A 21,638-nucleotide genomic window follows, 5' to 3' on the forward strand; every position below is an offset into this window, starting at 1 on the left:
CAGAGATTTTCTCCCATTCTGTAGGTTGCCTTTTTACTCTCTTGATGGTGTCCAGTGAGGCACGGTTGTAAATTTTCACAAAGTCCAATTTGCCCACTTTTATTTTTGTTGTTGTTTTATTTATATTTTGTTGCCTGTGCCATGTCCTATCCAAAAAATCATTGCCAAGTCCAAAGTTGTGAGGCTTATGCCACATGTTTTCTTCTAAGACTTTTATAGGTTTAGCCATTACGTGGAGGTCTTGGATGCATTTTGAGTTAGCTTTTGTCTATGGTGTTAGAGAAGGGTCCACCTTTGCTCTTTTGCATGTGGATGTCCGCTGTGTTGAAAAAACCAGCCCTTCTCTATGGTGGGGTCTTGGCATCCTTGTCGAAAATCCTTTGACCATGTATGTGAGGGTTTATTTCTGGGTTCTCTAGTCTGTTCCATTGGTCAATACGTTTGTCCCGCTACCAGAACCACACTGTTTTGACGGCTGTAGCTTTGTAATAAGTTTTGAAACCAGGAACTGTAAGTTCTCCAACTTTGTTCCTCTTTCTCAAGAAAGCTTTTGCTGTTCAGGGTCCCTTAAGATTCCATCTAAATTGTAGGATGGATTTTTCTATTTCTGTAAAAGATATCACTGAAGTCTTCACGGGGATTGCCCTGAATCTGTAGTTTGGGTGGTATTGAAATGTTAAGAATATTCAAGCCTCCATTTCATTGAGCGTGGGATGCCTTTTCGCTTATATACGTCTTCTTTAATTTCTTTTTGCCGTGTTTTATAGTTTTCATTGTGCAAGTCTTCTGCATCCTTGGCTAAATTAATTCCTAGGTATTTTATTCATTTTGATGCTATTGTAAATGGAATTGTTTTCTTAATTTCCTTTTCAGATTGTTCGTTGTTAGCATGTAGAAAAGCTCCAGTAGTTTTTAATCTGGGTTTTAACCTTCCACTGAGTTTTCAATTTCGGTTAACTGTACCTTGCGATTTTCTTATGTTTTTAATTCGTTCTTCTATTTCTTTTCTCGAATCATTTTAGTTATCCTCACCTTTGAGCCTCTATAGTTCTTTGGTTTCTAATCTTTCTCTTCATTGTATCTACTGAATCTTTCTTTCACTGAAAATTGGTTTTCAGTAGCATCTAAAGTTTTTAATTGTAAACTTACTTTCAGCAAGACATTAAACGGGAGGATTTTGTGTGGTTAGTCTTGAGGGCTTCTCTCTCTGGAGAACTTTTGCCCTTGCTCCTGCCAAAGACCCCAGGGGCATCACCAGCCAGGAACCATTTTTATGTTAATTTATCAGCATTAGAGTTTTGCAGACTGTCTGGGTCCCATGGATTTAAATCTCCACTCCCTGCGAGGGCAGACCTGTGGCTCTAAATTTTCAAGGGAGATGTTTCTTTCCCCTCCTGACCTCAGGCTGACAGGCTTCCCCAAGATCGTCCAGGATGAGTAATTTAGTCTACACACTGACACGGCAGGCCTTCAAGAGTGGTTTCCCTGCCAATGTCCTGCTTCCCGTGGGAGTGAAACCTCGCCTCCGATTCCTGTTGGGTCAGTGCCCCCCCGTGCCGGGCTTGGTACCCCCACTCAGGAACTGCCACCGGACGCGGCCTGATTTTTAATAGCAGATGATTGGAGACAAACCAAACGCGCCAGTGTTCAGCTCTCTGTCCACACGTCTCTGCAGATTTCCCCCAGTTCTTGCCGTCGGGGGGCAGTGAGGGGCGGTTCTCCTCCGAGTGACTACTCCCATGGTCAGCACTAAACCAAATACCTGTTGGGCTTCTGGACAAATCTTGCCTCTGTCTCAGATCACCTTTATGAGGAAACAGACGTTTGAGGCCTTAGCAGAACCATCACCCGAGAAAGACAGAGCCTGGAGACTCCCTTCCAGTAGCAGAGGGCATTAGGAATCAGAAGGGCGTGTGGTGAGTCAGGCTGACACGGATTTGGATTGCCCTGGAGCTGTGCACCCACAACGTGGAAACCCCATAAATAATTATCCTTGAACAACAACAAAAAAGCTCCAGGAAACAGGTGTTTAGTGACTACAGGTTACTATTCCCTAGTAACGTCTACATCGTTGTCCTCAGAAGTCTTCCCCATTTGAGTAAAACACTGGACCGAGTCTGTCCACTGACTGCCGCATGCCCTTAGTCACTCCCTTGGTGTCTCTGAGGACAGCTTCTGTAGAATGGAGAGACCACATGTTTGCCTAACTTCGAAGATGTATCCGTGGCTTTGAGAACTAAAATGTAAACTGACCCACACGTTTATCTTTTGAGGTTAGTGTGACCTTGATTCCAAAACCAGATAAGGACAGCACAAGAAAAGAAACCACAGGCCCCATTGTATTCTAGAACATTCCAAGTAAAATACTGGCTAACAGAATCCGACAGTGTGTGTAAGAAGTAATCATACGTCATGTTCAAGCAGGATTTACTACAGAATAAATGCAAGGCTGATTCACATCAGAAAAATCAGTGTTAAGACTCTATAGAAAAATAGTATCAATAAATAGAATACATATATTTTACCAAATGCATTCCCGAATTGTGAGTCAAAATCCCCCCAAAACAAAACAAAAAACAGCTAACAATTAAAGGGTTCTTCCTAAAATTGATCAAGACTACATAACACCACAAAATCCTAGAGCCGGGTCATGCATCATGGAGAAAGTCTGACTTGTTTTCATTAAGATCTGGAATAAAACAAGGACACTCCCTCTCACCTCCCAGTCCTTTCACGCAATATCGGAGGTCGTGGTTGAGGTTATTCAGAAGAAATAAAAACACATTTAAAGATTTAAGGAAAAGAAGCGAAAACACGCTGGCTTTCATTCGACTTCACAACTCACTTTTCTCCACAATCCAGTTGTAGTCTCTCTGCTCCCAGGAGGTCAAGTCTGATACTTTTATTAACATCCAAGACAGCACCTAGTGGCAGTGGATACTAATCTTCCTAAGTTAGGAAGTAGGGAAGAAGACGAAATAAGAAGAAAACACAGTGGAAACGACTGTACACATGCTAGAGAGGCTGTCTTTCCTGATAATCCGGTTTCAAAAGGCGGTTTCTCCGTGCCGTTTCCCCTCCTGAAGCTCCAGCTATCGCCCCTCGGCCTCCCAGCGCCCCGAAAACCCCGCTCGCGAGCCGCCTTCCTGGCGCCGGCCAGCAGGTGGCGCCCGACCTCCACCGGCCGGACCCGGACGAGTGGCCGGAGCTGCGCCGCGGAAAGCCTCCTCCGAAAGGTGCCGCTTTTCCTGGACGGTGCTGCTACTCTGGGTCGTCGTCCAAACGTTGCAAACGGTCCCCGGCTTCCAGGGACCGCGCAGGTGCTCGAGAGCCCCACCCCGGCCGCACGGCTTCCTCTGGAAAGCCGGCGAGCCCTTGCACAGGACCTGCCGTCCGGGTCTGATCCTCTCGCCGGTCCGAGCGAACCACGAGAGGCTGGGGGCGACCGGGAGCCGGCGTCCGCGCCCCCACCCTGTCGTCTCCGGAGGACAGGATGGGGTGGGAGCGGGAGCGGGGGGGGGGGCAGCGACCCGTCCTCGTGCTTCCCGCCCCCGCCCTGAGCGGAGCGGCTCGTCGCGCGGGGCGCTGGGTGGGCCGGCGACAGGTGGCCGGACATCAGGTGGCAGGTCCGAAGGGCGGCCTGCGCCGGCACGCCCCGCCCCGCCCAGGTGTGGCGGGCAGAGCCGGCGTCCCCGTCGGTACGATTATCAACAACAACGACGGCCCCGGTCAAAGCACGTGCTCACCTGCGGCGCGGACGCCGGGCGGGGCGCGGGTGGCATCGGAGGCTGCCCCGCCCGGGTCCCCGGCGCCGCCCCCCCCCCCCCCCCCCCCGGGAGGAAGCGGGGTCGGGCGCGACCGCCGCAGAGGACGCGGGAGCCGGGCGAGGTTGGGCCGAGAGCCCGAGGCCGCCCCTCCGCACCTGGCCCCGCGCTCTCCGTGACGGATTCCAGGTCAGGGCCGGAAACGCCACCGCCGCCAGCGCAGACAAGGTGGCGCCACCCAAACACCTGCTGGGCCGGGCCTGAGAAAGTGGCCCCAGGTGAGACACCCATCCCCACCCGCCCGTCCTCCCCACCTTCCTTCTCCGCTCCCCGTCCACCTCGGGCCGGCCTTCCAGAACCTCCCACCCCACCCTCACACACCTCAGGAAGTGTCTTCCTTCCAGTTTGGGAATTTTCGCATACGTACGAATTTTAAGTTATCTGTCCGCGTCAACTACCTGTTTTAAAGCAGGAGCCAGAAGCTGCCAGGTGAGGGCTACATGGAAACAGCGCGCTGGTACTTTTTCTGTGACTTAAAAGGCCTTTCTCCCCTCCCTCCCTCTTTTCCTTCCCAGGGCAGTCCAGGGGTGCAGTCAAGGGTGAAGGGCGATTTAACGGCCACCTGTCTTGGAAAGTGGGCTCCGCCCAGGCCCTGTCTCCAGGAGCCTGGGCGAGCTCCAGGTGGAGAAGGTACAGGGGAAGCTTGGGGAGGCCGGGAGCGCCCGGGGCCATACTGCGGCTTGAGTTCCTACAGGCAAACGGTCACTGGGAGCAAGCAGTTAACACCCAGGGGTCTTTTCGCCCTTCCCCTGACTCTTTTAAGTCATGTCCCGAACTACAAGCGGTTTCATAGACTCCAAAAGTGTCTGAACACCTACTCAGCCAAGTAGTCCTTCCAGACTCATTTATTGTGAATGCTCTAACTCCTAGGAGTCACCGCCACAGCAACTCCTTGGTTTGAAACTCAGCCCCAAGGCACAGAACTACTATTTCCTTGCAGGACTAAGACTTCTGTTCACAGCCTCCCCAGCCCGGTCAGCTCTCTTAAAACACATTAGCGCTTTGCCCCCATAGTGCTCGCCCCGGAGCACACATCTGATAAGAAGGAGTTTCTTCTGCATACAAGTCCCAAGGCTTAGGGAGTGGTGGCAGTGGAGACAGAGAGAGAGATCTTAAAAACCATTCAGAATTCAGGTATTGACTTCAGACATGTTTATTATCATCTTATACAGTCTACATAAATTTGAACTTGTATTTATTTGGGTTCAGTTATAACATAGCATAATAAAAATCAAAGCACTGGTCCTCTGAAATAAAGCAGGCAATCACCATTCAATAAACACACGATTTATTTTGTATAAAAGGGTTAAGTTTACAACTAAACTTTTATAAAAAGTTTAGCATGAATAAGTACATCATTACACTTTGTATGCAGAAATATACATCTCTGCCACTATACAAGAAAACTCTAATTAAAGAGTTCACAAGGTTTCACTCAATATATATATATATATATATATTTATATATAAATATATACACAGCATTCAGTAGGCTTGTGTCAAAAAGGTAATTTCTGACCAAAAGACTTCATTTAAGTAACTGAATACTGGATCCTTCTGGTATTCACGCTCCACCTTTGAAAAAAGGCAAAGTCTGCTTAAATTGGGAAATTCCTTGTGATTTTAAACGTTTTCGCTCCCCATGGTGGGAATAGTATATAAAGAAAACCTTCCAACTGCAGAAAGGGCATTTAAAAGTCTTTTTCATAAATAACTAATATCACAGTCCAGGTCAGAGAACACCCTGGGGAAGATGATCATTCTTAGTTCTCCTTCCATTTTTTAAAAAGGTCCATTCAACTTGTTGTTCTCCTTGTGAAATGGTTGAAAAATAAGTTCAGCGCGTTAAAAGATCCTGCGGACTTGTTGTTGTTGTGCAAAGAAAAGTCATGACCACCTGCAAAAGATTGGGGGAGAGGCGTGTTTTAGGAGAACGGAACCTAAGGGCAGAGGCGGGCAGACTGGCGCCACGAGGAAGCCGCAGTTTGAACATTTAACCACCAAACACTCAAAGATTGGGCAAACCCTGGCGTCCAGATGCAACACACACACTCGGCCTCCACAGCGAAAATTAAACATTAAAACAGCAGAGACTCCGGGGAGAAACTTCCCAACGCAGTCTCCTAGTTGGATCTCCAACAGCAGTGCTCACGGGCGCCAGTCTGCTTCTTGTAACAATTATTTGATTGAAAACAGCCCTTTAGTTAACAGATAGGGAAGTCGGAATCCCACATCACAGGGTCTGAGGCGCAGGCAGGCAGTGCTGGGCTGGCCGAGTCTCAGGAGGGCTGAAGTTTTAGGGAAGGAGGATCTCTACGGAATTTGTGGTGATAAGATTAATTACGTGGAGGTTAGTACCTCATAGTACCAGAGCCCCAGTACGAGAAAGCCAGGCGTTCCGTGTGTGGCAGAAGCCAGTACGCATTTTCCCCAGCCGCCTTCACACTTAAGTTACTGGTATTTTGTTTTGTTTTTTGCGTTTAAAAGGAAAATGTTCTGTGATCTGGAGTAATCAGAGCTAGAAGCCCCTTCACAGCTCGTAGGCACAGGCGGTGTGCTACGTGCAATACGACTTAAGTACACATTCATTTACAAAATCCCCAATTTTGCAGATACACAAATGAAAACACTCTCTCTCTCTCTCTCCCTCTCTCTCTCTCTCTCCCTCTCTCTCTCGCTCTCGCTCTCTCCAAGAGGCGGTGTCCGGACGGGAGGCACAAGCTAACACTCACCGTTTATTCAGCCACAGAGCGCTTTGCTGTCATTTGACATTAACTCAGACGGGAATTCAGACGCCTGCGAGAGAAAGGGGATAAACGGCGATGTTAGACAATCTTAAGGAGAAAGGGCTTTTTTTTTTTTTTTTAAAGTAATCCATAGAACAGCAAGTTTCATTAAACACGTTTTATGCTACAATCCGAATCAAAGACAGATGCATTAACGTGTCAGAACTTATCAGCAATTTCACGCACCGCTCGATCTATAGCAGATTTGCTTTTTAAAAAAATTTTTTTTTTTAGTTAATTAGCTCATCGGTAAGTCACGGACTGCGGCCGTCTCGACAATGGGTCTGCGAGTGGCAGCCCAGGCGATGACTGGGGTGCGCGGCAGCGGGCGGGGGCACCGGGAGCAGGTCTTACCTGCAAGGACAGGATGCTGATGTCCGTGTTGAGGGTGGTCAGCGGCGTCCTGGACGCCTGGCTCTGTCCAGGTCGCTGGTGGTGCAGGCTGACAATAGTGGGGTGCGAGTCCAGGGCGATCTGCAGGTCCAAGATGTAGTCGATGACGTGCTGCAGGATTTCCATCTTGCTCACCTTCTTGTTCTGGGGGATGCTGGGCACCAGCTCCTTGAGCTTGGAGTAGCAGTCGTTCATGTTGTACAGCAGGCTCATCGGGTCGTCCACCGGGGTTTTGCTCCGGGAGATGCCCAGGCTGTGGTCCGAAAGGCTGTTTTTCCTAACGGACCTCACCGGACTGAAGGCTTTCATGCTGACCGCGCGGGGAAGGAGAGACCGGGAGGGAGCGGGCTGCCCAGGAGCTCAGGCCGCCGCCGCCTGCGGAGCTTCCTGCGCTGGGCACCAGGCTCGGCTCAGAATGAAGCCGGGAGCCTGGCGGGGCGGCTTTTATCGGCACTCGCCGGGGGCACACGATCCGGGTTCCTTGCGTTCCCATTGGTGGAAGCCGGCGCGTCCATCAGGCCGCGCGGGCGCCCCCATTGGCGGGCGCGGGCGCGGGGCGAGCGCTCGGTCCTTCCGCGTTCGCAGCCAATCCCCGCGGTGTGGGCGGGGCGGGCGCGAGCCCAGCTGGGGTGGTAAATAGAGTACAGTAAGCGCGGGGCAGGAGGGGAGCAGAGGGCCGCGGAGGAGGGGAGGACGGAGGAGGCCAGGGGGAGGAGGGGAAGGGGGACCCCCAGGAGTCCAAATGTGCATCTTTATTCTAATTCCAGGGGTGAGGCAGCACCCTCGCTCTAGGGTGTCCCTTGACGGAGCCTTCCACACCCTGGAGGTTTCAGCAGCCCTAAAACCACAGCGACACCGGCAGGCTCTGCACAGCAGAGGGAAAGTCACCGTTCACTGCGACCCGCGGAATGTCATCGGATAGAAAGCATTGCTGAAGAAAGTGAAAACGCAAATAAGTTTGCCATTGACGAGAGACGTGCGTAGAGTTCGGTCTCCAGATGAGGCTAAGCTATGTCAAAACAAAACAAAACAAAGCAGAGCAAAACAAAAAGCACCCACGCGCGCCCTCCACGACAGGTTTAGTGTGGGATCGTGCAACTCGGAGCAACACGGGAGGCATTATTGAAAACTCAGTAAAATGAGTACTTCTTGGAAACCGTGCTGATCGCTATGGAGCTCTGAGAGGCAGGACACTTTCGGGGTTCCTTTTCTAGAACAGGCAGGGCTATTATAATGATCCTATTAATCGGAAATCATTAGGAACATTTGCATAGCGAAGCTGTATTTACATACACTGCCCTTGAGAGGCTGCCGGTCTGTGCCTTGCAGTGTGGGTGGCAAAGTAATGTGATTAATTATGCACAAATCCTGATTTCTCGTGCCACATTCCAGCACTGATAGTATTTTTTAAGTTTTGCGAAAGGGAGGTGGCTCTAGCCGTTGACCGAAGTCTTCCCACTTAAAAAAAAATTGTTATGTATGAGGTTTGAAATCCTTTCAGCCCTAGCACTGGATGCAGCTTCAGGTTTTTGGGTTTTTTTTTTTTTTTTCCTTTTTTCCCTCTGTAAATCTGTAGGAAGTTCTTCCTGCAGTCTAAAGTTTGCAGCTTATTTAAATACCGTCCGGTTAATTCACACATAATTCTGATTTAACTGAGGACTACAGTAAATCAGCTGTGTTTTGAAAATCCTATTTCCCTAGGAATACAAGACAGCAGAAAACCCGAGAAAAATGTAATATTTGTAAGTCCCCTGTTTACTTTTCCCCTCAATCTTCACCTTCTTTGCGTTTAAGAAAAAGGAAGGGGGCAGATCAGAAGAGAAGCAAAGCTTAGTAGTGGGGGAACCTGCATTTGCCCCTTCAATTAATCATTAATTTCTCGGCTAGTGGGCCAGCCTGTCTCTTGGACGCCCGCCCGAGCCATGTGCCTGCCCCAGGGTATCTCTTCGGCCAGGCGGTTTGGTGGTGGGTGCTGAGGTGGATGTCGCTTTCAGAAAACCAAGTCACTTTATTTTGGAGCATGGAGGTGGACGCTTTCCCGAACCCGCCGAGAAGTCTGCTGAGGGCCTGGCCCCGGAGAGCTGCCTACGACTGTGCTCCGGGCAGCGTTCGCTTAACCACCTCTCCTCCGATATTAAGTCTGGAAATGATTTAATGCCGAGCCCCCCCACGGTGCGGGCCTTTTGATGTACTTTGTGTGCCTGTGTTTCTGTCACATACGTGCCACAGTGGAACAGATTTTGTTTTGACACTATTTTGGTTCATGATGTTATACTTTGACTATTTTACAATAATAGCCAATGTAAACAAACATCTTTGGGATTCTCAAATTATTACTTGTGATTCTTGGACATTGCGGCTCTGTGATACTGACGCATTCCTAGCTTTTTCCAAGGACACCGTATGTTAACGTCCGTGCCAGCCTCATTATCCCAACAGCCAGGCTCTGGGCTGGTTCGTAATGAGCGTTGTACGCTATTACTTTACACACTCGCCGAGTTGATGAAGGCAGTGTCTCCTCCCAGGATCATGTCTGTACCCTGATGTAGTAAAACTGCTAAATATGGTGAAAGTTTTGTGGTTTCTTTCTTCAGCTGCCATGGCAGCGTCCAGTCGGCCCGATCGCGTTGAATTCGACCGGCACGCCACCCGGTTCCACGTCCATTTAAAGATCATTTTAAGGGGATTAGGAGGCTGAAGAAGTTAATGATAAAAAAAAAAAAAAAAAAAAAAGGCCCGAGTTCCTCGTAGGTCGGTCTCAGCAAGCCCAATGCGAAATTCCCTTGAAAATGATGTTTCCGTGCAGAAAGGGGTGTGGGAGCATTTTCGGGGTGGGTTACAAGGCACTGAAAAAAAATCTGTCAATTGGTGTCTCTGTGGGTTTGCATGGGAGGCCTCTGAAGTTCAAATGGTCCCAGCTGCAGAAAGGGCCCTGGACTTGCTCGATCCGTGGGTGGTGGGAAGGTGCGAAGGGCTTCCGGTGGGGGTGGAGACACCGTCCCCTCGGCTCACTCGCTGGGACGCCCCCCACTTAAAGCCACACGCCTACCCTGGAGGCTCCCCTAGCCGGGCTCCAGGGCTCACTCACTCAGTCTCCATCCCGGCCCGGCCGGCGGCTCCCGGCGCGTCCGGCCCCTCGCCGTAATCGGAAGCAGCTCCGGGCCGGGCGCGCCGGGCCTCCGGGCCGCCTTTGCAATCCCCGCGTGATGCAACGGGGGGCGGGAGGAGCCTGCGGGGGGCGGAGGGGGGGGGCAAGGCCCTCCCTGCACATCTGGCGCAATTGGGAGCGCTCGCCTTTCTTCCCCCTGGTTTTGTTCTCACAGCTGTGTCCATTCCGCCCGTGACCCCCCGAGTGATCCCTGACAGGTGATGAATTGGCGGCGGCGGCGGCGGCGGCGGCGGCGCGCGGGCCAGGCCGCGGCGGGGCCGGAGCCGGAGCCCCGGAGCAGACTCTCTGGCGCCAGGCGCGTGACGCCGCCCATTCACGCCGCCCTGCAGCCTTGTCCTCGCGGCGCCGCTCAGGCGGCTGCCATGGCAACCGCGCCGTCACTCAGCGCGCGCGCCCAGCTGATCAATGCCTGCGAGGCCCGGCCGTCCCAGGCTCGCCCCGGCCGGGCCGCTCGGCCCGCGCGCACCTGCAGCCGCCGCACGTCTTAAGTTTCGAGCGATTTGGGGGAAGGCGAGGGGACCGAGGAGAACAGGAAGGGGCGGGGGCGGGGATGGGAGTCGGGGGAGAAGAAGAAGGGAAAAAAAAAAAAAAAAAGCCGGGAGAGGGAGAAGAAAGAAATCTTCCTTTTGCCGAAAGAGGCATAGCGTGGCTTAGAGGTTGCCAAAGCAAGAGGTTTTGCTTTATTTCACTTGTTTTTGCAACCGAGGCGTTCGGGGTGGGGCTGGCGCGAGGGAGGAGCGGATGGGGAGAAGGTGACGGTCTCAGCGGCCGGCGAGATTTATTTATTCCTTTGGATCTTCGCGGGGATGACTTTGATGCTGGACTCCTAAAAATACCTTGGAATGACCCCCTCCCCGCCCCGCTGTCCCCCCCCCCCCCGCCCCTCGCCGCCCCTGCTTTCCTCCTCGGAACCCTTGGAGGCTGCGCTAGGAGCCGTCAGATTTTTCCAGAACAGCACCCCCCAACCCTCCGCCCCGGGGTCCGCGGCTCCGAGCCGCGCGCGCCGGCAGACCCGCGTCTGCGCCCTCATTACCACTACAAAGCGGGGCCGACTGAGCCTCTTTCCAAAGCTGCGTTCTCAACCGGGAGCATCTAGAGGCCAGAAACTTCCAAGCCAGCCCGCGGACGCAGACGCCTGCTCGGTCCCGGCTTTATCTCTAGGGAAAGTTCCATTTTAAGAGCCAGATGCCAACATTCCGGGACAGTTTACGGCATCCGGATCCCTCAAGGGGGCTCATCTGCAGTTCAGTGTTAGTAGCAATTATTTATCGTCTGTCCTGGAGAGGAGCTCCTGGGCAAGGATGTCCTCTGCTGGCCCTGAAACGGGCTGGGGTGGGGGCACGACTGTTCCCAACGTGTTATCTGGTTTAGCAGAGTTTGTTGTGGTTTTCGAGGAAACAGCATTTGGATTGCATAAGGATTCAAGTTTTTGCTTTACTTGTTTATTTAATACCTTGGCAAGAGGGAGCCCTTACCCTGAAACCAGATAACCGAATTTGGGTTTAAGACAGCCTTACAGGAGGGGGGCCACGGGAGGGGAGGAAAAGGAGTCAAGCCACAAAAAGCAAACAAGAGGATGTTTATTTTTCTCTCTTTGGGTATATTTGAAGACTCGCCTAGCCTCTTCTCCTTCTTGTCGCTCACAGCTAATGAATTGCATTAACAAAGCGCTTCGGCTCCCACGATGGCTTTAACAGTCATCCCCGCCCGCCGCGATTCCGGCCCTAATAATTCCTTCTAGGATCCGGCGCGCGGTCCTGTTTGCCCAGAGAGCCCAAGAGCACCAGGAAAAACGCCGTGCTAAACCCAATTGCTTTCCGCCGTCTGATCTCCTTGTAGGGAGATCACCTTTCAGCTCCGTTAAAAAAAAAAAAAAGAGAGAGTTTGGGAAATTTGGCGGAGGGACCTATTTAGCCACCAGCACAGCAAATATTTAGTTACAGATGCTGTGAAGTACCCCGATGTGTGGCTGCGTTTGGCCTTCACAAAGGACTGTCCTGTGGCTTTTTGTTCCGGTCACCAAATTAAAAAAGAAAATTAACTTGAGCAAGAGATAAGGTCTTAGAAAACAATCCCGGGCTGCCCGCGAGCTGGCGGGCGCGGGGCTGGCGTCGCCGAGTCTGCGCCACCCCGAGGCGCGCGTCGCGGGGCCCGGCCCCCGCGGGGAGGTCGGGTCACCGCGGGGATCCCCGGCCGCCGCGCCTCCTCCGCGCGCCCGAGCGCAGCGGCGTCCGTGGGAACCCGCAGCGGCCCTCTCCAGCCAGCGACAAGGGCGGGCTTGTCCGGAATCAAGCAACATCTTAATATTATAATACGGCACCAAAAGCAACACCCGAGCCCCGGCTTGCGGGTCCCTAACAAGAAACACATTGTGCGCTCCCTACCCCCACCCCACCCCCTTGTTGGCCGAAGCCACGTTTGCGCGCCAAGTCCATGACTTCAGTGGGGAGGAACCCGTCCACCCCGCACCACGTGCGCGTCCCCCTCCCGCCGCCTCCCCGCTGCGCCCGGAGGTCCCGGCCCGCCGCCGCCGCCGCCGCCGCCGCCGCCGGGGGCCGGGGCGGGGGCCAGGCGCAGGCCCTTCGCGACCCAGGAGGCCAGTGCTGTCCATCGCCTGAGGCCCTGGTGGCATCCAGAAGGCGCCAGCTCGGGTGATTCTGGTCACTGCCCTCTCGGGTTGCTGGTGGAGAGACTTGTCTTCATAAAATAGCTCGCCCTTCTCTTCCCTACCTACCCAAGTCCTTGTGGCTTTCACTCCCAGGTTCTGCTTCCGACACCCCACCCCGCAGGTCCATTTACAGACCTCCTCCTTTTTGGTTGGACTGACCTCCAGCAAAGGGTTTGCAAGCCCCCCAACACTGCCACTGGCTGCGGGGAGGCCACAGGACTTAGGGCTACGTCCTCTGGGAGGTGAGTGCTGGGGACCAGAGGGCGGGCGGGGACCTGCAGACTCCGGAGGAGCAACCCCTGGGCCCTCCTCATCAGCTCTTGGGGGTCCACCCATCTTCCCAGCACCGCTGACCCAGGCGCCAGGGGCCGCAGCCGTTTCAGGGCTGGAGTTGGCCGTTCTCCGGACCCTGGAAGGAGGGTGAATTAAGTCCTACGTTTTATGTAACCATGCCTGCCTTTCTCCGAGGCTGAAGAACACAGAGACATTCCATTTCAGAGAAAAAAGGACCACACAATGGCCCTCTTTGAGGGGAGGTTAAACATTCACATTGGGGAAAAATAGCTAATCCTTTACTAGCCCAGCTCACCTATTTTGCTCTTTATCTCCAGCCTGTGAGTTAGGAAAGGCAGATGTCCGTTTTACAGAGGAAGAAACCGAGGCACAGATGAATGACCGATGTGGGCCCACACTCCCAGGACATCACCCTGTGACAAGGCAGAGGTGTGTGACCTTGACCCCAGGTGGGATATTGATTACTTTTTTTACCTTGAGTTTTGTCGCAGTCCTGGAAGATCAGGTGCCCACAGCTAGGAATTTGTAAAAAACACTTTGTTCTCAGGCCTTTCTGAGAAATTTACTCTGAGAGACGGAGCTCGACCCTTTATTAACAACTGATGAGGATTTTTCCTTTTTTTTTTCTTTTTTTTAAAATATGAAATTTATTGTCAAATTCAACACCCAGTGCTCATGCCAACAGGTGCCCTCCTCAATACCCATCACCCACTTTCCCCTCCCTCCCACCCCCCATCAACCCTCAGTTCTCAGTTTTTAAGAGTCTCTTATGTTTTGCCTCCCTCCCTCTCTAACCTTTTTTTTTCCTTCCCCTCCCCCTTGGTCTTCTGTTAACGTTTCTCAGGATCCACATAAGACTGAAAACATATGATATCTATCTTTCTCTGTAGGACTTATTTCACTTAGCATAACATTCTCCAGTTCCATCCACGGTGCTACAAAAGGCCAGATTTCATTCTTTCTCATTGCCACGTAGTGTTCCATTGTCATGAGGACTTTTCAAACCTTACTGTATGTAGTGCATTCTGAGAAGCTTCTGGTAAACAACAGCCTCTCAAGTCAACCCCATGGTTAGTGAAGTTTGCCTACTAGGCAAGAGTGAGCCATCTTGGACATCTTGAGGACCACCACATTTGTTTTCAGAAAACTCCAGAGGACAAGAAAGTCTGTTACATTTACCCACATTTTTACCTGTTTACTTTGTTCTTTCTTCCTTCTTGATGTTCCAATATTCTTTCTCTCATCAGTTCTTTTCTGTTTCAAGAGTGTCCTGTAGACATTTTTTTCAGGGTAAGTCTGTTGGTGACAAGTGCTCTTAGATTTCCTGCATCTGAGAGGTCTTGCTTGCCCTTTGGTTCCTGGAGGATATTTTGGTTGTATCTGAACTTCTGGGCGGATAGTTCTTGTTTTTCAGCATTTGCCAAGTGCTACTTCTTTCTGGCTGTTAGGGTTTCTGATGAGAAATCCGCTGTTGTTGAACTTGCTTTTTCTTCTGTAAATAAGGTGGTATTTGTCTCTGTTTCCTTTGTCCTTAGTTTCCAGAAGTGTGCTTATGATGTATCTTGGCTTGGATTTCTTTGTGGTTTTCCAGTTTGGGGTTCTCTCAGTTTCTTGAATCTGTAAGTTTAAATCTTCTGCCAAATTTGGAAACATTTTGGCCATTATTTCTTCAGATATTTTTTTCAGCCCCAGTTTCCTGAGATCCTGATGACATAAATGTTAGGTCTTCTGTTATAGTCCCTCCGGTGTCTGTAAGACTGTACCTTTTTTTTTTTTTTTTTTTTTTTTTTTTTTTGTCTACTTTCTCTCTGTTGTTCTGATCGGGTGGTTTCTACTGTTTTATTTTCAAATGTACTGATTCTTTCTTCTGTTCTGTCTATTGCTCATTCAGTGAGTTTTTGCTTTGGCTGTTGTATTTTTCAGCTCTAGAGTGTCCATTTGGTTCTTCTTTATCTCTTCTATTTCTTTCTTTTTTTTTTTTTCAGTTTATTTAGTTTGAGAGAGAGAAGGAGAATGTGCATGTGTGTGAGCAGGGGAAGGGCAGAGAAGGAGGGAGAGAGAGAATCCCAAGCAGGCTGTGCTCAACGTGGAGCCCATTGTGGGGCCCCATCCCATGACAGCAAGATCACCATCTGAGTCACAACAAGAATCAATCAACCGACTGAGCCACCCAGGCGCCCCTACGTCTTGTATTTCTTTGTTGAGATTTTCTTTTTCTACCCCCCCCACCCCCCCACTTTTTGGGATCATGTTCATAATTGCTCATTGAAAGACTTTTTGGATGGCTCAGAAAGGCCTTGAGATGACCCTACCCCAACTATTAACTAACTGCACCCATGCTGGAAACCCCGAGTGAGACTGCTCACTGGAGCCCAAGCAGATTATGAGAGAAGAAGTTGTCACCTGAAGCCACTAAATTTTGGAGTGGTTTAATACATTGATAACTAAATTGCTACCAAAAGAGAAATTGGGCCAGTCAGGGTGGGGGCGGGGGCGGGGATCAGAGTTTCTAAATATAATTTTGCATACGCATTATAATTGTAATTGCTTATAACTGGGCATTCCCCCCGCCCTGAAAGTTTTATAACAACAAATTATTTATAGTGCATAAAATATCCCCACACCCAACAAAAGTATTTTAATTTTATTTTATTTTATTTTATTTAAAAAAAATTTTTTTTATATATTTATTTATTTTTGAGAGACAGAGTGAGACAAAGTGAGAGTGGGGGAGGGGCAGAGAGAGAGGGAGACACAGGATCGGAAACAGGCTCCAGGCTTTGAGCCGTCAGCACAGAGCCCGATGCAGGGCTTGAACCTACAGACCATGAGATCATGACCTGAGCCGAGGTCGGACACCCAACCAACTGAGCCACCCAGGCGCCCCAAAAGTATCTTAATTTTAAAAGAAATGCATGGTGTCTTTGTTTTTTTAATGTTTGTTTATTTTTGAGAGAGAAAGAGAGAGAGACGGAGCACGAACAGGGGAGGGGCAGAGAGAATCCGAGAATGCGACACAGAATCCGAGCTGTCAGCACATAGCCTGACGTGGGGCTCGAACCTACAAACTCCCAAGATCATGACCTGAGCCGAAGTCAGACGCCCAACCGACTGAGCCACATGGTGCCCTGAAATGCAGTGTCCAGTATACAGTCAGGAATGTAGTGTGAGTCTTTTTTTTTTAACCGATCAGAATCCCTCCCAACTCCCCCCTCAGGTATAGACTTTATAATCACATGTGCTAACTATGTATTTTGGTCCCAGACTGAGTAGGATAAGTGGCCTGACTCTAGGGCCCTGGAGAGCGGGGGAGAGCTGAGCGGGCGGGGAGGGTGGCTGGAAGTGAACCACAGCATCCCTACTGAGGGCGTAAGAATCTGGCGGCTCCAGACATTCCAGAAACCGTGTTATAGAAGAGTCTCAGAAGTATCACTCCTCATCACCAAGATTTCAAGATTTTGACATTTTTTTCTTCACACCACATGAAGACGCTGAGTGTGGAGGGATCATGCTTCCCAGTTAGGACCAGCCTCTCTGTCCCACTGCCTTGTTGATTTAACTTCCAGGGACCCCTGGGACACTGTTTACCCTTCTGAAGACACCACTGGCACCAAGACTCCGAAGCCTGTACCAAGAAGGGGGCTGGGAGCCCCGCAGGCCGTCGCTGTTGGCGGCTGCCCAAAGGCTTCCGTCCTCCCCTGTGACGCTATCCCAGTGTGGCCATTTTTGATCCTGAGAAAGGAGTCAGGAGTGGGTCGATGCAATTACAATTCATTAAGTCCTGCTTTGAAGTCAGGAGCCCATATTCCCAGGGAGGAGCCACTGTGGAGATGCAGAAGAGTGAAATGCTCGCTCACAGTACAATGTTTAGATTCTTCCAGTGGCTGCTGCTGTGTGTGTGTGTGTGTGTGTGTGTGTGTGTTAGGGGAGCACCCACAGGGAGGCTGAGGGGGAGCTGAGGGCTCTGAGGGCTCCTATCACTCACCCCTCCCTGAGCCTGAGCCCTTGGCCCTGAGGGGGTGGCTAATTTCTTTATGCTCCCCGAGTGTCTGTACAGCTGCCTGCAGTGTGCCCTCAGGTGAGCTCCTGGGAGGCCGGGGCTCCTCCACCAGTGTGCTGGGGTTTAAATCCGACAACAGACTGGACAGGAGCATTTCAGCTCTGAACTGTACCCCTCCAAATGTGCTCTGGGAGCCCCAGCATGGGCATACTGAGAAATGCAGTCTGGGGGCTCCTGGGCGGCTCAGTCAGTTATGTGCTGGATTTCAGCTCAGGTCATGACCTCACGGTTTGTGGGTTCGAGCCCTGCGTGGGGCTCTGTGCTGACAGCTCAGAGCCTGGAGCCTGCTTCGGATTCTGTGTCTCCCCCGCTCTCTCTACCCATGCGCACACACTCTCTCTCTCTCAAAAATAAATAAACGTTAAAAAAAAAAAAAAAAACCAAAAAACCAACATGCAGAGTCTCAGGCTGCAGCCCAGACCTACGAATTAGAACCCGCGTTTTCACAGGAGTCTGGGTGGTCCCTGCCCAGCAAAGCCTGAGACTCAGGGAGCCGACGTGGCAGCCAAGGCCGTGGAAAGAGCCAGCCAGCACAAATGCTCATGCGGCCACCTCTAAAACGGCGTCTTTTCTGAGCAGCACCTTGCACCTGGATCACACAGCCGACTTGGCAACGTTGCCCTCTGGCTCTCACACTGACCGCTAGGGCAGGTGGCCTCATTCCCATTTTGCGGACGAAGTGACCGAGTGCAGACGGGAGCCCATAGCCGCGTGGCCCAGGGCTCACCTGGGAGTCAGGGTTGAAGCTCAGGGCGCTTTTCCCATCGCCGTCGCCCCAGGGCGGCCCAGGGAGGGCCTGCGGAGGAAGAGCAGGTGAGGGGCCTCGAACGGGGAGCAAGCCTGGGTGTCGCGGGTGGAGCCGCCGCTGCTAACAGGGCTGTTGGTGCCAGTTCACCCCCGAGGATGCCGGGGTGGGGGTGGGGTGTGGGGGGCCTGGCTGACAGCGCAGGGCCTGGGAATTGCCGGGTTGGAACTCCCACCGAGGGCCTCGACCGCACGTCCTGGTCTGCGTCCTGGGGCGCTCTTCTCTGTGGGCTAAGTGCTTGTATGGCCCGATCTGGCTGAACCCACGTAAGACCCTCAGAGGTGGGGCCCCCTGGCTTTCCCTGCTTATACACCAGGACACTGCCACGTGACCTGTGCGTCCACACAGCCAGGAGATGGGGGTCTAGTATCTCGACCCACACCCGTCTAACTTAAGTGTCTAATCTTTGTGCTGAGTTCCTTCCCGAGGCTTTCTGAAAAGGTGTCAAGTCCATGTAATTATCTCTGGGAGAAATGCTTGCTTTAAAAAAGAAAACATTTACCATGGATGTTTTATGATAGTTTGAAACATGACATTTTGAAATAAAATATCCTTTTTTTAAAAAAAAATTTTAAATGTTTATTTATTTTTGAGAGACAGAGACAGAGTGTGAGTGGGGGAGGGGCAGAGAGCAAGGGAGACACAGAATCCAAAGCAGGCTCTGGGCTCTGAGCTGTCAGCACAGAGCCTGACTCAGGGCTCGAACTCACGGACTGCGAGATCATGACCTGAGCTGAAGTCAGACGCTCAACCGACTGAGCCACCCAGGCGCCCCTGAAATAAAATATTCCTAACTACCATCCTCACAGTGTCTTCAGGCTCTCTAATGGGATTCTCTGCTCTGGTGTTTGCCCTTGGGGGGGTGGGGGAAGAAGGTCATGCTGTCTGTGGGGACTGAAGGAACGATACTGAAGGCAGAAGGTCCCTGAGCTTGCCCCGTGCAGCAGTGTTCTGAGCAGGAAGCCCCTGCCTCTGTGGCCACCGCATGTGGTGGGAAAACGCCTGGCCCTCCTGATCCATTTCCCCGCTGGAAAATGTGACTGAACGCCACCTCCCTCCAAATGATATTTTGGACATTCAACGCATGCCCCACTCAATACCGGAAAGAACGTAAGTGCTCGGTGAACAAGGTTGCGAGGGAAAGTATGGGGCGTCCATTTAAATTGAAATTTCACATAAATGATGGTATTTTTTTAGTATACATCCTTGTATTTCATGAATGATCACTATGACAGCAGCAACCACACCTCATGACAGAACTAAGGAATTTGTTAAAAAAAAAAAAATAGGGATTTGCATTTATTTTTTATGAAGTTTTGACCCATCAAGCTAACTGATGGAGAAAAAACATTTTTAACTACGCTTGCAAAATGTGGTGTGTGACCATTAGAGGGCTTATTTATTTATTATTATTTTTTAATGTTTGCTTATTTATTAGAGAGAGAGAGAGGGAGAACGAGAGGGGGAGAGGCAGAGAGAGGGAAGGAGAGAGAATCGCAAGCAGGATCCTTGCTGTTAATGTGGAGTCCGATGTGGGCTCTCATGAACCATGAGATCGTGACCTGAGCCAAAATCCAGAGTCAGACGCTTAACCCAGTGAGTCACCCAGGTGACCAGGTGCCCTAGACATCTTATTTAGCAGTCCCAACCTCAGGAGTCCCTCATAGACTCGCATGGGTCCACAGGCACCCCACCTCTCTGCACATGCTAGTTCATGGTGTCAATTATAAAGTGATTTCCAGGGACGCCTGGGTGGCTCAGTCGGTTAAGCGTCTGACTTTGGCTCAGGTCGTGATCTCAGGGTTCATGGGTTCAAACCCTGTGTTGGGCTCTGTACTGACAGCTCGTAGCCTGGACCCTGCTTCGGATTCTGTGTCTGTGTTTGTCTCTCTCTCCTCCCCTCCCCTGCTTATGCTCTTTCTCTCTCTCTCAAAAATAAATAAATGTTTAAAAAAATTAAAAAAGTAATTCATTTCCAGGGAAATGCACCCCCCGAAGCCCCCTCCCACGTGAAGAGACTTGCTCCTCCAGAAATGCCCCAGAGAACATCCACTGATCTAGGGCTGACTGGAACACAGCACCACACCGTTGGAGACCGTATGGAAGAAACCGTGGAAACGTGTCAGTGATTGAGTGAGTTCAGGCAATGCCAGCGGCTACAACAAACGAGCCCTGAGATATGGAATCGCTTCCACGCGCAGGAAGTTCGTTTCTCACTCCCAGGCCAGGGTGGGTGTTAGCGGCTGGCAGGCCACTCTGCTCCAAGTGAGGACTCGGGGACACAGGCTCTTTCCATGCACGCGGGCCCACCACGTTGGCCCTGTGCTTCCAGGGTGTCTGGGTTCCTGCCCGAGGACGGGAGGGGGTGTGGAGAAGCCCGTGCAGAACCCCTTGGGTGGTTTTTCTGGTTCAGGCCCGGAGCTGGCTCACAACACGTGCACTCACATTCTGTTGGTTAGAGAGGGTTTCTCAGGCTTTCCAGCTGATGAGGGTCTGTCCTGAGCGGAACGTTCCCTGGCCTCTGCTCCCTCCTCCAGTTGTGACAACCATTGCTCAGAGGCCTCGGGGTGGGGGGTGGGGGGGGACAAAATCGCCCTGGCTGAGAACCTGGGGGTTGGAACCCAGTTGCACGGCCACGCTGGCCACGCCTAGCTCCGGGGAGGCTGAGAGACCTGGTCTGGTTGTGTGACCAGGAAGAAAATAAACTGGTTTGGAGCCTACCAGCCTGCCTCTTTCGCAACGACCTTTAGAGAGCTGGTGCCTTTCCTGCGGTGGGCACACAGGCTGCCGCAGAGCTGTTCCCTTCGCGGGGGGGGGGGGGGGGGGGGGGAGCGCAGGGGGCGGGGCAGATGCAGGAACTGGAGAGACCAGCATTTTGGACTTGGGTCAGATGAAGAGAATCCAAACGCCACCACTGTGTTGGGCATCACTGAGTATTTATGAAGAGGTGGATGTTTGAGAGAAGGTACAGCAAAGGAGGAAATGTCCACTTCGGAACATCCCCTTAGGATTCACAAACACTTTTACGCACCTGACTGTGTTCCCAGGCTGCCCCAGAGTGGGAACGGATATGGCCAGCAGCCATGTCTCAGGGAGGGGCTTTGATGGCTTTGTCTTACCGGAGGTCCCTTGAGTTCTGCAGAAGGCAGAGCAGACTGGGGGTAGAAAGGGAAACGTGCAAGTCAGGTATTTGGGTGTCTTGTCAGGGAGAAGAACTGTCATTTGGAAGCCCTGTAGAGAGAATTGTTCCGTCGGCGGCATATTGTGTGTTTATTTAATTTATACTTGAAAGAAAGCAAGAGGAAACATGTAGGAAGGTGTTTTCATAATTCCTTTATTAACGTTTACATGAGTTAATGAACACGCAAACAGATCTGATGAAAACATGTCAGTAATAAAACAACCAGGTTGGTTTTAAAGAAGGATGTGAGCCATCAGATCTGACCTCAGGCTGGAAAAGAGGACAGGCTTTCCAGGCTCAGAAACCGCAGCCAGTGTGAATGGTAGCACAGAGGAAATAGAGCTCAAAGGCGTCCGTCCGTCCATCTGCCCGTACAATACATGTTTTCCGAACACCTACTATGCTCCGGATACTCCTTTAGGAACTTAGGAATCATCAGGGAACAAAACCAAGGTGTT

General features: G+C 51.4%; 2 protein-coding genes and 2 long non-coding RNA genes across 4 annotated transcripts; 2 read left to right on the forward strand and 2 right to left on the reverse strand.

The window, feature by feature from the left end:
* The first annotated feature begins 1,433 nt into the window (after positions 1-1,433).
* Positions 1,434-9,570, forward strand: LOC109498435 (collagen alpha-1(I) chain-like). The gene is made up of 4 exons (XM_045055111.1): positions 1,434-1,539; positions 1,676-1,727; positions 3,087-4,042; positions 7,771-9,570. The coding sequence occupies exons 1-4, from the start codon at positions 1,434-1,436 to the stop codon at positions 7,923-7,925; spliced, it is 1,269 nt and encodes a 422-aa protein (XP_044911046.1). The 3' UTR covers positions 7,926-9,570.
* ID2 (inhibitor of DNA binding 2) lies at positions 4,962-7,432 on the reverse strand. Its single transcript, XM_003984514.5, has 3 exons — positions 6,965-7,432; positions 6,557-6,620; positions 4,962-5,721 (listed from the first exon to the last, which is right to left on the reverse strand). The coding sequence occupies exons 1-2, from the start codon at positions 7,310-7,312 to the stop codon at positions 6,564-6,566; spliced, it is 405 nt and encodes a 134-aa protein (XP_003984563.1). The 5' UTR covers positions 7,313-7,432; the 3' UTR covers positions 4,962-5,721; positions 6,557-6,563.
* Positions 9,571-10,829: 1,259 nt separating the features above from the next.
* On the reverse strand, positions 10,830-11,606 carry LOC111559725. Its single transcript, XR_002740854.2, has 2 exons — positions 11,206-11,606; positions 10,830-10,998 (listed from the first exon to the last, which is right to left on the reverse strand). It is a non-coding gene; the product is annotated as an uncharacterized LOC111559725 (long non-coding RNA).
* Positions 11,607-12,726: 1,120 nt separating this feature from the next.
* LOC109498434 lies at positions 12,727-20,552 on the forward strand. The gene is made up of 3 exons (XR_002155270.3): positions 12,727-13,082; positions 13,452-13,583; positions 19,979-20,552. It is a non-coding gene; the product is annotated as an uncharacterized LOC109498434 (long non-coding RNA).
* The last annotated feature ends 1,086 nt before the right edge of the window (positions 20,553-21,638 follow it).

This window comes from Felis catus, chromosome A3 (genome assembly GCF_018350175.1).
Source record: "Felis catus isolate Fca126 chromosome A3, F.catus_Fca126_mat1.0, whole genome shotgun sequence".
In the NCBI taxonomy this organism is placed as follows: domain Eukaryota; kingdom Metazoa; phylum Chordata; class Mammalia; order Carnivora; family Felidae; genus Felis; species Felis catus.

What these genes read in the sequence shown, in the direction of transcription:
- LOC109498435 (XM_045055111.1), top strand. Translation starts at nt 1,434, where the DNA reads ATGAGTAATTTAGTCTACACACTGACACGGCAGGCCTTCAAGAGTGGT. An exon ending in TCGCCTCCGATTCCTGTTGG is followed by an intron (nt 1,540 to 1,675) that starts GTCAGTGCCCCC and finishes ACGTCTCTGCAG; the next exon opens with ATTTCCCCCAGTTCTTGCCG. An exon ending in GCCTGAGAAAGTGGCCCCAG is followed by an intron (nt 4,043 to 7,770) that starts GTGAGACACCCA and finishes TTCTAATTCCAG; the next exon opens with GGGTGAGGCAGCACCCTCGC.
- ID2 (XM_003984514.5), bottom strand. Translation starts at nt 7,312, where the DNA reads ATGAAAGCCTTCAGTCCGGTGAGGTCCGTTAGGAAAAACAGCCTTTCG. An exon ending in TCAGCATCCTGTCCTTGCAG is followed by an intron (nt 6,621 to 6,964) that starts GTAAGACCTGCT and finishes TTTCTCTCGCAG; the next exon opens with GCGTCTGAATTCCCGTCTGA.